Source organism: Syngnathus floridae, chromosome 2 (assembly GCF_059516105.1).
Source record: "Syngnathus floridae isolate MCC-2025c chromosome 2, RoL_Sflo_1.0, whole genome shotgun sequence".
NCBI lineage: Eukaryota > Metazoa > Chordata > Actinopteri > Syngnathiformes > Syngnathidae > Syngnathus > Syngnathus floridae.
The window spans coordinates 12,687,028-12,704,376 of NC_142414.1; the positions used below are offsets into that span (position 1 = coordinate 12,687,028).

At 43.5% G+C, this 17,349-nt stretch overlaps 1 protein-coding gene across 3 annotated transcripts; it reads right to left on the reverse strand.

Annotated features, from left to right (window-relative positions):
* Nucleotides 1-6: 6 nt before the first annotated feature.
* Nucleotides 7-16,948, reverse strand: kdm5c (lysine demethylase 5C). 3 transcript variants are annotated; one of them, XM_088369350.1, is made up of 29 exons: nucleotides 16,542-16,948; nucleotides 15,074-15,221; nucleotides 13,458-13,535; nucleotides 13,238-13,360; nucleotides 12,920-13,090; nucleotides 12,697-12,831; nucleotides 10,253-10,309; nucleotides 8,269-8,389; nucleotides 7,904-8,202; nucleotides 7,552-7,710; nucleotides 7,330-7,449; nucleotides 7,097-7,255; nucleotides 6,558-6,739; nucleotides 6,318-6,480; nucleotides 6,113-6,232; nucleotides 5,788-5,982; nucleotides 5,456-5,641; nucleotides 5,235-5,355; nucleotides 4,998-5,145; nucleotides 4,837-4,927; nucleotides 4,007-4,389; nucleotides 3,780-3,918; nucleotides 3,512-3,691; nucleotides 2,874-2,984; nucleotides 2,082-2,798; nucleotides 1,742-1,784; nucleotides 1,463-1,662; nucleotides 948-1,127; nucleotides 7-782 (listed from the first exon to the last, which is right to left on the reverse strand). In XM_088369350.1, the coding sequence occupies exons 2-29, from the start codon at nucleotides 15,215-15,217 to the stop codon at nucleotides 774-776; spliced, it is 4,734 nt and encodes a 1,577-aa protein (XP_088225476.1). In that variant the 5' UTR covers nucleotides 15,218-15,221; nucleotides 16,542-16,948; the 3' UTR covers nucleotides 7-773. The 3 variants fall into 3 exon arrangements, with proteins under 3 accessions (XP_088225476.1, XP_088225478.1, XP_088225479.1); XM_088369352.1 differs by lacking the exon at nucleotides 16,542-16,948 and adding an exon at nucleotides 15,692-15,710; XM_088369353.1 differs by lacking the exon at nucleotides 10,253-10,309 and having other exon boundaries at nucleotides 16,542-16,947.
* Between the last annotated feature and the right edge of the window lie 401 nt (nucleotides 16,949-17,349).

Below are 17,349 nucleotides of genomic sequence, written 5' to 3' on the forward strand. Positions count from 1 at the left end.
CACTCATTTTTTCCTAAACAATTCTAAACCTTTATTTTTCTAACAAGAGTGAAAAGAAACAAAGGCAACATTCAAATAAAAGGTTTTTACACAAATGATAACAGTGTCTCTCTGCAATAATAATAATAACAACAATAACAAGAAGAATATTGTTTGAAACAGAGAAATAAAGTGAGTTACAGTAAAGTTACCTTAACTTTGCAACTGAAGGAAGTGGAACTGAGAGAATGACCGACATCAGCTCTGCTCTGGGGTCAGACAGTGTCCATTTTGGGAAAGTAGCACCAAAAACATGAATGCCTGTTTTAAACACTTCCCAAAACAACGTCACCAGTTCTGCCTGTTGCCAAAACGAGCTTCAGTATGACTACAAAAATAAAAGTCATCAAGGTTGCGCCGCATGTCCGTGTCGTGGCCTCATGGAATCCAAACGAACCCAAATAGCTTATTCGTGGAGCTCGAGAACAGGGGCAGAGGGCTTCCACTTAACACATTGGGGGTAACAAAACATACCAACTTACCTGGGAGACAACTCTAGATAGACCACACAAACTTCTATCACAGGAAGTCCCACATTTTCCAACTGTCTTAGGAGCTGACGGGAGAAACTGATTCCAGGAAGGAGGACCTCTTGGGGGACAAGAAGTTGGATTCATGTGGAGGGAGTGTACAAGGTTGAGAGATGACGTTGTGTGATGGGTGGGTGGATGGATGTCCCGCATCTTTCGTCCGTCTCCTCCCTCAATGTCTTTGGCAGAGCCAACGTCTACCCTTCACAGAATCTGTCAGAAAATACACACAAAAAACATCTTCATTATGTTCCAAAATGTTGAGGCGGTTGAGTCAAGGATGATTACTTGAGTGAGTTCTGCTTTGATGAGGCGTGGAAGAATGAGTGAAGTCAGTTGACTCCAATACCGATTTTGAAGAAAAGCAGGCAGATGTACCTCTGTATGAGTGTCGGCGGGCAGGTGAGGGGAGGGGCATGTTTTCTTAGAGTCCGGCACATCCGGCAGAGCCGCTCCGACGCCGTCAGTATTGGCGCCGCTTCCTCTGTGGCTCTTTCGCTTTCTCTTGGAGTCCTTAATACGACCTCGACTGTTTCGCTGCTGCTCTTCAAGTTCCATCTGTGAGCATCACACATTATATGTACCGAGTTGTACATTATTTTTGGCACGTAGAACAACAACAATCACCCCCTAACAAGATTGATAGATACATGTTGAATTTTTTTTTTTACTATTGAAACAAGGACCAGGAGAGAGCGAGAATAAAAAAAAGGCTGAATTTAGGTATTTTTATTTTAACCTACATTTAAAAAGAGGATGTGAAAAAGTCAAACCGGACAGCTTTTTTTTTTAAACGTAATGCACGTAGGGCTGGGCAATATGGGTGGAAAGTGCTACCCAATATTTATTTCAATTTTTGTGGCTCTATTTAGTGCAATTTTTATAGCGCTAACCTGAATAAGTGTGCATAGTGTTGCCACAGGCGGATCAGAGGCCGCCTGCAGGACTCTGCTTATGGTGTCCGTCTGATCCAGAGAGACCTCCAGCAGATCTCCATCCAGCAGCAGCCCCTCCAGTCGCTCCCTGGTGGTCGGTAAAAGCTGCACCACCTGACCTTTGAGTTCGGGCAGCAGCGGCAGCAGATCGCCCACACCTGAGCGAGCAGAGCAAACCAACGCCTTCAACATTGGTCACCAAGTGGCATCGGCGAGTGGTCTGACGTGCCGGCTTACCAGTGATGCCGGATTTCTTGCTAATGCCGTTCTCTCGAGTGGTCTGCGGGAAAACAAGCGTCTCATCACACAAAGAAAACAGAAAATAAACATTTCAAAGCCCATTTACAAAGATTCATACAGGTCTCTTTGAGCCTTATTTTGGGGGTCTGCAAAATAAATCAGAGCGATATAGCAGTGCTTTTATCTGATTGATGTCATTTAACTCTGAGGTTGTGGTCACCAAAGTGGTTAAGATGCTATGCTGTTACTGTGAAGTCATTCAATGTAATACAATACAGTATAAATGTTGCACTACAACCATAATACACTGGCATTTTGCTTGTGGTTCAGGGTGTACCTCAATGCCATTGGATTTCTTTTTAGGGGAATCGTCCGTCAGATCGATGATTCCGTCCTCTCCTTCACCTCCCTCCGAGTCGGATAAAACAATGACTGAGTTGGAGTCGGTCTCTTTCTGCTCACTTTCCTTCTCTTTGTCACAACGGAGGGTTTCTTTGAGTTCTTGCAGCGTCTGAAGGGCCCGCTGAAGCTCAGGGGTCTCCAGTGCCTCCTTGGCGCGACCCTGCCATGTTATGGCTCGCTCTGTTAGACACTGTAGCGCCTCGCCCTCGGGCAGGCGCACGGGCAACCGCTGCAAGGCTACCAGTAACGCCAAGATAGTCTCCAGACGGGGGCGGCGCGAGCGCTGGCACCGCGGACACAGAAAACGTGAGTCCCAGTCCCACCAGCAGCGTGGGTTGCCCGGCGGTCCACAAGAGGGCAACAGCGAGGGGAAAGGAACACAGCCACCGTGGAACCAGTCCTTGCAAAGGTGGCAGCGCAACTGAGGTGTGCGCGGCTGACCAGCGCACACGCACACAGTCTGAACAGAGGAGACGGAGTGGTTCCCATTCTCTTTGACAGAGTTTGCCGAGTCCGTTTCCATGAGGTCATCTGACGTCCCCTTCGCTTCCTTGTCACCTCCTGCATCACGTCCTATCTTCGCCATATTGACTTTTTGTAGCCTCAGTAGTGCCTCTTTCTCCCGGTGCTCCCCTTCTTTGAATGCCATCACCTAGAACAACACGAGTTCAGATGCACAGACTGAAGACTCGCACAGCCACAAGTCAATGTTGTGCGGCAAACTCACAATAGCGGCAGGATCTCTAAGGTCTTGAGCAGAAAGTCCCAGAGTGTTTGTATCAGGGTCGTCCGTGCCCTCCGTTTTGCCATGTCTCCTTTTAGCGCATGGACACAACACCTGCAGACCAAAATTGGGTGTTCTTTACATTCGACAACGTTTACCGTACATTGGTAAGGAACACTACTCAGGGGGATAAGCAATGATTACTCGAGCCCTGGGTACTGTGTGCATATTTTGAGAATCTGCCTAAGCCTATTTCTTCATTGATTGTACCCAGCGTGCTTAGTACATCACTTGCATGGATTTTGGCAACAGAGCGCATGCAACGATTTCATTCGCAGGTACACACAAAATTATAAATATTGCTTCAGTATTGTGAAATAATACACTACTGTATACAGTGTACGACTTGGCAGTACCTGGTTAGGGCTTGGTTCAGGTCAAAACCTATAGGCAAATTTTTGTGTGTGAAAGCTCATGTGCATTTTTGTTGTACCATCTTCAACACAGCAATGCCAATTCAAATTCTGAATCCCCGCAAAACCAGTGGCCAACCGTCGGACACTAAGAAGAAGTTGTTCGGCAAACCTGCCGACTTAGTCAACATTTCAATCAAGTTTGCCTGTGTTGCGTTAATGGTGCACCTCGAGCAGGCTGTGCTGACTGCTCTTCTTCAAGAAGGTCTTGGAGGCCTTGTCCCTCCAGGAATGAGCGCTGGCCACCTGAAACTCCAGCTGTCGCAGCTCCTCCATGAAGACGGGCAGGTCCCTTCCAACGGCCACCAGGCCCTCCAGGTCATCCAGGCATGGGTAATGCTCCCCATTCTATGACAAGTTGCCAAAAAGTCTCAGAGAGGATTTTGACAAGACCAAATAACGCTAAACGCATGAAGAGACAATGATGCAATTTTACCTGGATTTCCTCCAGGTCTGTTACCCAAGCACGCGCACGGCTTAGACAGCCCTGTAAAGCTTGAATGTTAGGCAACTTGACAGGAATAAGCTGGGCCTCATTCACAATCGCCTCCAGTGTTGACAGAGGGTGCTTTTGCCTGGTGGGACAATGGGTGAGTTGAAAACAGGGACAACTGGTTGTGACGTGTTGTCCGCCCCTACTCCTTTGTTGAATTTGCTGCCTACCTTTGTTCAAGACAGATCTGCGCTTTCTCCTCCCAGCGCTCCGCAATCGTGAGTAGCTCCTGCAGTTCTGCCATAGCCGTATCCACAGACGCGCTCTGAGGCACGTTGCAGCCCGCCTCAATTAAATTCCTCAACACTGCCAACGTGACCTCTGGCCTCTCGGCCCCCTCGGTGCCCAAGGTGCGCCTGACTTCTGCCAGCCATCGTCCTAGCTCTTGAAGGCCTTGAAGCAGATTACACTCTGGCACTACGACAGGCAGCTGAGTTCCCTGCTCCAGCAACGTCTGCAACAGCTCTGCTGGTGTATTGTTCCGCCTCCAGTCGCGCTCGTTGATCAACTCCTGAGCTCGGCTCTGATAATCACTCACCACCTGCAGAACCGCCTTGATGGGGGGAAAATGTCGCTGGATGAAGCAACCTGGTTGATTTTTTTTGTTTATTTTAAGTTGTAAGCCAATTATAAAAAAGGCGAGGTGCCAAAATGAATCTATTAATCGACAACAAATGAATTATCAAATTGATTGCCTCATATTATAATAAGAGATTTTTAGCTAAGGATTGTCCATATCCTCTGATTTCAGGTCAGACTGATCTTTTGTTTGATCAAAACAAGCCATTGACAAACCTCTGCTTTTACTTTGTAAAACAATGACCATTCTTTCTTGTGTGCTATTTCTCGACTGTTGCTTAGATGTTTTCAAGTCACTAAATAATACTGAATAAAAATAACTGACAATAAATACAATGTAAAAAACAATTGAAAGACAAATACCCTAATTCAAGTAAAATTGTATTCTGAATATCGATGTAATAATAGATTCTACAAATACCTGCACGTCCTCCAGCTGACGCATCACACAGGGCAAGTTTTGCATAGTCTCGATCAGGGATTTCAGCTCCGCCAAAGTCATTTTTGTGGCACTGAAACACAACAATGAGTAAATGTTCCGGTATGACTTATTACATGCACGCCGAGTTTCTTTCATCTCACCTGGTGTTTGAGTCAGCAAGGAGTTCAGTGCTCTTCTGTTGGCAGTGCTCAATGTCTTTGAGAACAGTGTTGAGTTTACGAAGAAGTTCATTGTCTGGGAACTTTCTTTCAGCTGCTTCCGTCTTGAGTGTCTCCAAGTAATCAATTCCTGGAATTGAATGAAATAGCACGCATTTTGACTTGATTCTAATGTTTCTGTAGAAATCCTCGAAAAACAATTGAGTGCTGGCTTCCTACCTATCTTATTTCCATCCTCTTGCTCAAGCGCCTCTTTTACTCTGTTGGCCCATGAATCGAAGGACTCTGAGCGAACTTTTAAGCGGTGTAACATGGCCAACAACTCATCCAGGGTGTATCTGTACCTGCAAAGAGGCACAGCAAAATGGCAATTCTGCAAGTGTAGCCTATGATGAATTCTAAATTTCGAAAGCCAATTGTCAAGAGTCCCCAAAGAATAGGTACCTGAGGTATAGTTTGTCAGTGGGGCAGTTGCACAGATCCTGAGTGTGATACAGACACACCAAACTCTCGGGGCAGCTTGAACAAGCTAGTGCTGAGAGGAAACATGTTGTCTTGCATTTGTCACATTGTCGCTCATCATCAGGTAACAGCTCAAAGGCCTCACGCTCCGCTTCAGTGATGCCCTGCATACAGAGGATATTTTTAGAGATTAGTCAGTAGTGCTTGCTGTTGCTTTGCAGGGTCATCTATAAAATCAAATGACAGAAAATAAAAGCTTGAAAAAAAATGATGCCAGAAAGACATTAATATAATGTCTGGCAACTCTTACCCTTTCCATCAGAGCCTTTCGCAGCTTTCTCTCTTCCTGAACAATAATAAACATTTCCCGGTGTGTTGCAGCAGCAAGATTGAGATCCAGTTTCTCTGGACTGGCTGCCATTTTACAAGTGAGCTCTTCGTGAGAGAAGACGCAATACCGCCGCAGACGTCGATAGTGCTCGATGCAGGAACGACCGGCAGGTAGCTTTAGAACACAAACAAAATAACAGGGTCATCCTGATTGTCAAGTCTCATGTTTTCAGAACTGCACAGTGTTGGAACTAACGGCGTTACTAATGCCGTTATAGATTTGAACCTAGCATTAGGACACTTACCCAGTCAGCTGTACAGAAGTTGACTGCTTCTGCAAAATTATATCCCTGGTTGAAGCCACTGTGGTATGCTCTGGGGAAGGTGATGACAAACTCGCCGGCACACTGGTTGGTCCTGACAACCTGTCAATTCAAAGTATTCCAGTCAAAAAAATAAGTCCTAAATGGTCACTCTGAGGCAAGAGAACGTGCGCATTGAGACACTGACCGGTACACCGTGAGCCATGAGGATGTTTGGGTTCATGATTGTGACCAACTGGTGCAAGAGGTCAGGCTGGAACTCGAATAACTCTGGAGTCAATTTCTTCATCACCTCCTCTAGTCGCTCAGCAGCTACTGAAGGAACTCCATACCAGGTTTTAGGTTCGCCCCTGAAGATGATCAAGCATGTCAGCATACAAGATCCAAAATCATATAAAAACAATAAAAGAAACAGCGCGCCCTGTACCAGTGCAGGTAGTTGATGGAGTAGCTCCAGTGATCTTCAATGTGCCAGCAGAAAGCAGAGAATACCATGCCAACATAAAGCCAGGGCACCTTCATGCCAGAGATATCGCCATTAATGTGGCACAGGAGGGACTGCTCCAGCACGGGCATCACGTTCAAGTTCCAGCCACTGCGGGCGTAGTCCTGACAGGCGCACAAGTTGAACATCATGAAGCACTTAGGAGTTTGCCTCAGCTTACATAATGTAGCACTAGTGTATTCATTGAGTGTGGGTTACTCTTGTGGCTTCTACTTGTATTCCAGACTGTCTGGAGAATAACTGACTCATATTTTAGCAGTAAAATTCAAAGGCTTCCAGGTCATTCCAAAATATTTAGCCTAACTTGACATTTGACAGACTTGTATAGACTTCAGATAAACAATGCTAGGTATTTGAAGTTGAACTGGAAATGTGATTCTTAAGTTCTAAATGCCTTAAGTTTTGCTTTTCTTAGCAGGAGCCATAGGCAGAGCACTGTAGCATATCACAAGCAAGCGCACCTCCTCCTCTTTTGTCAGAATCCTCTTGCCGTTGTTCATCGGGAAGCCGCTGCCAAACTCTTTGGAGTGGATGTCTGCTCCATACTCGACAGTCACATCCTCCTCGATGCTGCTAACCAACCTCCAGAACTCCCTCTCCACAAGCTCAGTGGGAACCATCTACAAGGGAAGAACACACAGATGACCTCTCTCTCGCTCTCATGATGGCAGCAGAAACGTGCGAGTGTGCTTACATGGACAGGCATGTTGAAGTAATCGGCTTTGAATGCGTCAGCCATCTCCCCAAAACTTTGCAGACTGTACTCACGAGTTGCTTGTTCAAAACCAAACGCTTCCGAAGGCTTCTTGCACTCCTGCAAAGACGCATGTCCATCAGGAAGGCATACGTTTTATCAGCTGGGACACTCACATACAGGACAGAAGCTTTCTTTTCATTTTAAACTACTACAACTTACTTCCGCAACACACTTTGGGCATCGCCAGTTGCTTTTGGGAAGATCAGTGAGCGGTGGCAGCAGACAGAACGTGTGGTAGTTGTCATCACAACCATCACACAGCAAGAGTTTCTCGTCGTCATCTCCGCGACCACACATCCGACACACAAATGAATCCACCTTTGACCGAACAAAGATTTTAGTGTTTAGAGAGAAATGGGCACATTTTAGTTTAAAACGTTCCAATATCCAAAAAGCACTTGATTGTGCTGGTCTACACAAAAACGCACCTTATTATAAGGCACACCTTCGGTTTTTGAGAAAAATAAAGACTTTTCAGTGCGCCTTATGGAGCGGAAAATACGGTACTTACACTTTGCATGTTGTTGAGGTTACGTCGTAGCCTCATGGTCATTTTGGTGCATGGACCATCGGTAAGATGTTGGCGACTTTCTTTGTGAAGATGCTCCTCCAATTCCTCTTTCTTTACTTCGGTCTTCACTTCCGGCTTGACCTCTGTTTTGACCGTGACGGTGGCAGGAGGGACCTGGGGGGTGGCTGAGCACTCTTCAGTCTGTCCGTCCTGTGGAACCGGAGGTTCCTCTTTTGCACAGGTCACCCCAGCAGCAGGTGCTGGGCAGTCCATGACGGTCACAGTTTGAGGCAGTTCATCTGGAAGAAATGATTCAAAGTAGTCCCCGGAACGCATGCAGGATTTACGTCAATGCATCCCCTTACCCTTCTTCCTATATCGGTCCCGCGCCATGAGTCCAAGTCCCATCATCTTGGGCCCGGCGCCATAGATCTGCAGCTTCTTCAACTCTGGGTTCTTCTCTATGTCTTCCTCGGTAGGTTCGGGCTGAAAGTAGGTAAGTAGAAGTACAATCAATATGATCGAATAAACAGACTGCCGCTGCTCTCCAAAGCACACAGAGCAAAGCAATGTGACCAGACAAAAATCAAGATCACAAGCAGTGCAAAAGGGGGTTATTCTAGCTAAGTTAGACATTAAGGAAAGCGTGAAAGTTACGACCCAGCATCAAAATACAGATTCAAAATAAGGTACAACCATAAATAGCACACTAATGATTCACAAAACCACTTTGAATTCATTCAACATGGAAAGATGCCATGTGGCACAAAGGAGGTACGATTCAATCAAATCACTCTTGTACTGCAAAATATTTGTTTAAAACTATGACACACTGTAAATTTAACACCATCTTCCATTTCCAGAATGCAATTCAAAAGCAACAAAGATGCCATTTGATATGTCGCAAAATCATGTTTACGCTTGCACGATTTCAACAAATCCGCATCCAGAAAGTAATCACTGAACTTACATTTTTCCACCTGATGTTAGACTCATTCTAAAATGGAATCAATTCAAAATGTTTCCCTCAAAATTCTCATGCGGTCTGAGAATCCTTCTTTTCACTTTGTGCAAATGCCAGGCATGCTGTCATGTGCATTTGTGTGGTTAGGTTTCTGGAAAATTCTTGCCACAGAGATAAAGGACCAGCTCTAGGAAGAGATGGTGGTTCAAAACCTCTTCCATTCTGCCACTTTGCTCATTGGAAGCTTCGAAACAGCAAACATTGTTCTGTGCTCGTCTCCAGATGTGTGCCTTGGGCCAATCTCGAGTCTTAAGTCTACAGGAAATTTCTTTACCTTTGCGCTTGGTTTGTGCTTTGACATGCAATCATCTGCTGGACAGAATCTAGACAGGTGTGTGCCTTTCCAAATCATGAAGTTGTGAATACATGAAATGTCTTTTTTTCCCCAAAACGTTTGCGCAAATCGTTTTATAAAGATGGAAAAGGTTTAATTGAATACCGTCCAAATATATCACATGTCCAAGTAGTCAACTAATACACCGCTAAACAACACGAATACTCTAATGAACTCCGCAGCACACAGATAGACAATGGTTAAAAAGCAATGAGACACACAAATAAACTGATAAAAGGTATTTAGAAATTTGCCAAAAAAAACACTACGTGCAGAAAAACAGGCTACACAACAAATGTGTGTCAATAAAATGAACACCAGCCCTGTTTTTCCCCTTCCCTGTCTGCCTTACAAATATTTGATCAGAGTCAAAAGGCAACCTTTTATTCTGAACAGACATGATGTTACACTTTTTCTCAGCACCAGCAAAGTCGCTCTTGATAGCCTTATGGGAAACGTTTAAAGCCCCGACTAAGTACAAGCTGCATGAGCTGTTGTTTTGATCATTGTTGGTTAGCAGGACAGTGCAAAAACTGCACAACCATTCAGGTGGTGTATACCGCAAGCAAAGGCAAGTCAAAATTATTTATATAGCACATAATCACAAAGGCGTCTGAATAGAAGACAGGGCTACCAACTCAAAACCCCCCAAAACAGCCCTTATACTGAAGTCCTGGAAATTGCAGCACATCCGTCAACCCCTGTCAAAGTTTGGGCAGGTAAATCAGGAAAATTACAAGTTCAAACTTGATTCTACTACAGAACAGTTTTACAATATCACCGTGCACACCAATCTGTCAGAAAGAGCCACCCTAATGTGTGGCATCCCAACTCAAGTGTGAGTTAAATGTGTGTTTATGAAAATGTTTAAGTGGTTAGTGACACTATTTTTGTTAAACAATGCATGTGGATGCTAGGAATTGTGCAGCGGGAAGCAAAACAAGAAAAGAGTAGGGGCTGAGGGTGAGCTCATATGCTCAAGAGGCAGTACCGCTGAGATGAGTTGAGAGCCAGTGGTGAGAGGATGAGGGTTGGGATCCTCCGGACCCTGCAAGGGGACACAACAACAGCAACAATAAACTAAGCCAGGAGGAAGAAGAGGGCAGGAGGGACAGTCAGGGAGGAGCTGGAGCCGTGGTGAAAAATTGAATTGTTGAGACTCTTGTCCATCTCTCTTCAATCATCATCTCTTATAAAGAATAGTTTTACGATCAATTAATCATTTGGGACCTTGTTTAACTTAACGGCCCAATTTCTCAACAGTAAAGACTGTCAGATTTCTGCAGTGCTTCATGAAAGCAGACTTACGTTTAACCAAATTAAGACGTTTGCAAACATCTGCTTTGACTTTGTAAATTAATCAACATTTTTGCCCGTTTTCATTTTACATGTTTTAGATGAAACCAGAAACTGAATCATAATGTTTCTGTATTTTCTGCACTGCCAATTTAAAATAATGTCCTGTTTTTGAATGAAGGCAAACATTTATTTTTATCTGATTCATTTATTAAGAAAAACTAATCAACAATTTATTATTTAAAGCATTGGTTGCAGCGCAAGTACACTATATTATAATAATTTCATTGCCAGTAAGTCAAGATGGGCTTGTGGTAAAAATGTTATTTGAATGAAACCTCCTCTCGTACTGCTTAAGTTATCTTAATTAGATCCAAATCTCCGTTCATGAAAGTAGTTGAGGGGAAAGCAACCCAGTAATAAGCAGACAGTAACAATGGCAGGTTAAGGCACAGGTGGATTGCAGGATGGCAGCCAAGCAAGCTGGGATGCGCCCTGATTGCACAGTCACATAGTGCAGACACACACACAAGAACAGACAGTTAACAGCAACACAGCAGCATCAGGACAAGATGGAAGACTGCCATGTAACTGATGCAATGGAGACCTTCAGGCAGATGACAAAATGAAACTGAACCAATAGAGGCAGGGTGGCTTGCAAGTGAGAGCAATAGGCGGCTGCAGTATTTGTTGTCCTCCATCATTGAACAATGATGGCTCATCATCATGGACTGACATAACTTGCCATACGATTCACCAAAGAAAAGTGGGTTTTTTTGGAGAAGGGGTCTCCAGAATTCCCTTGATGCAGTGGCCCATTAACCAAGACGCAATCAAGACGATTCAATCGATCGATTATATTCTGACACCCATAGATCTCGATGATATACGTTTGTTGGTTGCTCTCTTAATACATGTACAATGGTGCCTTGAAATATTCATTTGTGACCACACCCGTAACTTGCATCACAATCAATCCCCCCCCCTGAACTGAATGGAAACGCCATGAGGGGTCCAGCCTCCCACACCCAAAAAACAAAAGATTTTGTGTCAGGAAGAGGGGGTGGGTGTATTTTACTACTATACTACTACTGTAAGTAACACAGCAGATAAAGCAGAAAAAAAAATACATATATGAATTTGCTGGCTCATATCACCAGTATCACAAGGCACCATTGTATAACGCTAATATCTTACAAAGCCTTCAGACCAGTTGTCAGAAAGGTTACAGGACCAGTATTTTTCAAAACCAAATTAAGTGGGGGTTTTTTCCTCCTCAATGCAGGCTAGGCTAGACAATCAAGCAGTACATCTACAAACTCTGCTGACCGCCAGAGAAAACCTTCCTTGGTGCATGTGCAGTTTGAGTATGCATACCAACTTCAGTGATCCCTGGGTGACCCAAAGGTCATATAACGTGTTGCTGACTTGTAACTGCATGCCTGCTCACGACGTCCTGAGCAACTGACATTTCTTCACCGTGCTGCAGCAACATGACTATTCGCCTGACATGGCTCAGTGTTGTTTTCTTTTTCCCAGGCTTTAAGTGGGTCAATCAAGGGGACCCGTTTTGAAGATGTGGACAATATCTACATGGCAGTGATTATCGCGATGCCGAGGAATTCTGGCAGAGAATACTGGGAAGATGTGTTAGACTGTGATAACTCCCAAGGGAACAATTAAGTTTGGATTTCAAATAGATTTTGTGACTCCAGTCCTGCAACCTTTCTGACACACCTCAGACATAATATGAAACTGTCGGTTTCCTTTCCCGAACAAGATCCATGAATAATATAACCAACGTGCGTTTCAGCAGGGGGGGGAACACACTCAAATTGATGGCGTTCCTAGAAACTTAGAAAGTTAGCTTGACAAAAAACAATGACATGTACGGGAAACTATTAAACTGGTGAATAAGAACAATTCGCTGTTTTATCAGGACAGACTGAGGTCCTGTTCGTTAAAATTGTATGTGATGTCATTTTCACACAAGCACTGTGCTTCTTTGATAAGTGACTTGTTCCTAATACAATCACGTACAAGTTAGTCATTTTAGAGGCATGAAAATGTAATCCTCAACATATAGTCAGGCAACTTACTATAGAATGATTATTATGACAACAAAGCGCTTTGACTTACGTCGGGCTGGCAGCGATTCGCTCTGCGCCCGTAACTGCTCATTTTGGATGGCTGCACTGATTGACGCAGGGGGATAGAGTGGGGCTTGTACTCCTTATCCACATCCTCACCATCGTAGTGCTTTGGCTTGCAATGCTGCGAAATCCATCAAAGACAAAACTTGAACATGATTTTTTTTGTTTAATTAGGGAGGAAAAAGTAGGTGAGCGTTAAAAAGCATTACCGGCATGCTGGCACCAGAGTGGAACATTTCAAAAGGGTGGACGATCCTCTCATAGTGCGAGCGCAGAAGAGACCCGATGTTCTTGCCCGGAGGGTAGCCCAGCCTTTGAGCCACACGGGCCCAGCGTCGTTCTTTACAGACCAACTCAAAACCGCCTTCATCAGACACAACCTGGAAGACCACGGCACAAAGCATGTCCCAATCACAGTTTCAATAAACAGAAAGTTACAATTTTCCAATCACATGACCGGATCGGGACAACTCTATAAAGCAAAGAGACTAATGCATAATTTATCTAGAAATTCAATTCATGTTCACCCTTGAGAGACCGAAGAGATCAAGAATGCGCCTCTCGATGTGCGGGATTTTCAAGGAGGAAGCCTGAATCTCCCAAAACCTGGCAATGCGGTCCAAATAATTAAGCTTCACTCTTGTCTCCGCCTGGGGGGGAAAAGGCATGAAGAACAACAACTATGACAGAAATCTTCAATCACTCAATTCAACTAACATCATCAAGCAGTGTGTATAAATGACTTGCCTCCAGTTCATTAAGCCTCTGGATGCGCGGCGTGAATCGGAACGTATCCAGCTCCACTGAAAATGGTGGTTGCCAGTCCTATTGCCAGAATAAGAACATTAGTCAACAATACGGTCTTGAGCTATCCCTATCAAACGGAACTAGCACTTTGTGAAAATAATCTGTCAGTGAAGCACCAAACACTATTCAAAATTAACCAGTTGTCTTTTTCATTTATTGCCCACATTTCAGGTAGTGATGCTTTGTGGTAGGAGTTTAATTCCTTCCATGACCTCTCTAGTGGAACGATAACACTCAATTCATCAACAGCACTAATACTAAACACATTCTCTTTTAGTTATGTACAAATAGAGCACTGTTTATATGATGACCTTTTGCACTCGGAAGAGTGGGTTCAAATGTTGGCAAATTCAACACCCTAAGATACGGTCCAAACAAAAGGCACTGTCGATAGAATATTTTGGAATTTTTTGCCACAAGGTATAAAACGGGCTATAGAGGTCAAATTCTTTATTCAGTAGCAGCCCGTATAACACTATTTGATGTAAACCAGTCGGGCTACAAAAGAGGGCCTTCTACCACAGCTGTGTCTGTCAGTGGGATTTCACGAGGCAGGAGTATAGCACACGAGTGTGTGCGGCACATGCATGTATATGAAGAACACGTTAGCTAGTAGAAGACGACAACAGGGCTTTGACAATAGTTAGCTAGTAGAAGACTACAATTGGTCTTTAACAGTATAATGTCTACGTTCGTGAACGACCGCCGCATGAAAAAAAGGACAGAACCATGTATTGCAAGCATTACTAGGCTGGTTATTCCACATCAAGGTTTTTCTTTACTAGGAAAATGAAACAAAGGCAGCCACAACTGCACCACACTGTTGATAATTTGATAATAATCAAAACAATGCAGCAAAACTGGGTGAGTGGCAGTTGTGAGCTAGTGTTTTCAAATAATATTTTTCATAGACTTTGCATTGCATACTGTTGCGTTACTGAGGTCGAGTACCTGGAGGAAACCCACGCAGACACAGGGAGAACATGCAAACTCCACACAGGAACGTTTTTTTGGTTGTGTGTTTAATTAGTGCTACAATGCATCCTGATCAATTTGATGCAACTTTTATTGCCATTTTTAAGTATTGCTTGTAAAACGTAAGATTTACTTTTGAAGGACAGTGAATGTGATTACATTTCATATATGTACAGCTGCATTAAATGGTTGGCGTACCAAAAAAAAAAAAATCTGGATTATTTTGACCAATGTTTGAAGGGCCATTACCTGTGGGGATGGTATATACTGTATTTACTGGGCCACTCATAAAACCTTGTGGCTGAATCCTGCGCACACTGCGCTGCATCTTAGGTTGTCACAATGGAATATTTTTACTATTAATTATTCCATCGATTACTGCATCGATTAATCAAATCGGATTATACTTTATTTGGCATTAAGTTCATTACAACACAACTTTTTCTGATTTACTGTTTATGAAACAATTATTGTTGTTAAGCAATATCAAACTCAAAGGATTTGGACAATATCATGATGAACAATTTCTATAAACGGCTAAAATAGTTTTCTTTTAGTTTCACAAATGATCAAATACTTACTGGTGGCGGTCGAATTTTGCAGATTCCAGACTTCTCTGCAATTGGACGTATTTTGGCGATGTAGCCCAGAGGATCCTTGAACTCCTCCCATGACGGCTCAAAAACTGGACACTCCGGAGGAGCGACAAACTCGTCCCCTTCCATTGCCCTGAAAAAGATCAAACAAAAATCAGTTCACTCTGTAATTTTCATTTATGCATGCAATGGCCCAAATATAGTTCTACACATGAGGGGCCATAGATTTTTTTTTTTAAACAAATTCATTTAGGATTTTAAAAGTAGACAAAGTATAGCAAAATTAAAATTGTCCATTAAAATTTTCTAATTCAAAAGTATTCAACCACAGAATAATGTAAGCATTGGAAAGTTCTATTTAAAAAGCAACACAGAGGTTTGGGTCAGCATGACACCTTTCCTGAGCAAGTTTAACTGTTCGCAAAGCATTCCTGTTTTGTGTGTCACCATCCATTGGAAGATACAATGAAGCAAGTGTGAGCCACATAGCTACAAAGTGCACAACTTTGGAATTTGAAGCAGTTCCATTTCTATTCCTAAACATGAGCAGATTAAGTGTCTGCATTTCCCCTTCCCCAAGTCAAGACAACAACACGAACTTACTTTCTTTGATCAATCAACACAATTTAAAAGTGGAGAGGAGGAAACTTTGCAACAGAAATCTTTCATTAGTTATCATACATAATCACAGGTCCTTATATTTGAAACACTCAATCCCAACATGTGTTGTCGAGAAAAGTGACAGTTCAGAATTACAATTTCTTAAAAATCTTCACACTTGGGTTCAGTACAATTGAATTTAGACTTGAATCAATTATGTTCGTGCAATCCGTGTTTGTTGAGCCTCTACCTCAACAATGGCGTGTAGGCCATGAACCCAAAACAAGGCCACAAAGGTATCAATTTTCATAGAGCACTTTTTAAAAACGGCTTTGAAATAACGTATAGAAATCCAAGCTTAATCGTCAAAAAGCAGCACCGACACTGAATATAATACGTTGTCTATCTTGCACCGACTTGTTATCAATGTTGGTGGCAGAAGATCTGCTTGGATTTGCCCCCGAAACCACAAGACGATGACCACCCACTCCAGTCAAAACAACCCATAAACATGACTTCTGGTGTTATGCAATTCACTTTATAAGTCCTACTGTCTACATTTTCTTTGATAATGAATTGAATTTAAGTCTATTATTGTTCAAACATTGGTGGTGCCAAACGAAGCTAACATTAGCATTAAGGCCTCCAATCCGATTTTGCCGTCGGACCATCTTGGTTAGCATTACTTAGCTCAAAGATGAGACTAAGCAAACATTGGCAGGGGGGGCTTCCGTGTGTCCTCACGACAGCGGCCAAGTCAACACAGCAATTGGGCATTATGTAACAAAAGCAAAGTCGCCTCTGGAGCACCATTCACACCACACAGAGTCGGCATATGCGCTTGTCGACTGACCGTAGACACCTCGATGTCCCGAGCTGTGACGGGACCGCTGGCCGCTCTCCTTGGTTTCGTTGCGATGACTGCTGGCTGCTCTCTGATGGTGGTTGGCTAACGAATGCCAGCTGTGCTTTGATGCCGTTGGCGAGCTAGCGCTGCTAACGGCTACAAGCAAAGTTGGCCGCTCGCTTCAATTCACTCTGACAAAACACATGAAATATGGACGCGAGGCATCCGTTTCATTTTATCTCTGAATCGTTACTGATAACTGTAGTGTGGCTAGCAATCCTTTTCCGGCAAACACCATCACTCACTCCCTTCAGGCCATCCTATCTTTCTTGACGAGTCGCCATCTTGCTTTTTTTCCCCTTTTTTTTTTTCTCACGGCCGAAGCACAAACCCAAGTCCACTACGTTCGCTCTTTGGAAGTAGTGCGCACGTATGCCGATTCACGACGGCGTGTAGGAAAGCAACAACGTGCTGTAGTTACAACCGCCCCTTCGCCGAAAATAGTCTTAAAATAACATAAAACGACTCACTGTACCTTTGAAACAAAGATCATTTCTTTCCACCTATCAACAGAATGATGTATAAGTGTGTGTTCTTGTACTTTACATTTCGTATGCTGTATTTTGTGAGCTTGTCACTGTAAACTTCATAGTGCATGTTGATAGACCATATAAATTAATTGACCGAGTTGTTTTAATATTTCATTTAGCGGTGCAATGTGATTTAACTTTTACTTTATGTATTAGGGCTGCACAATATTATAAATTAAAAAATGCTGTGTGCTGCTGACCCGAAAGTCTCTATGAGAAAAAAA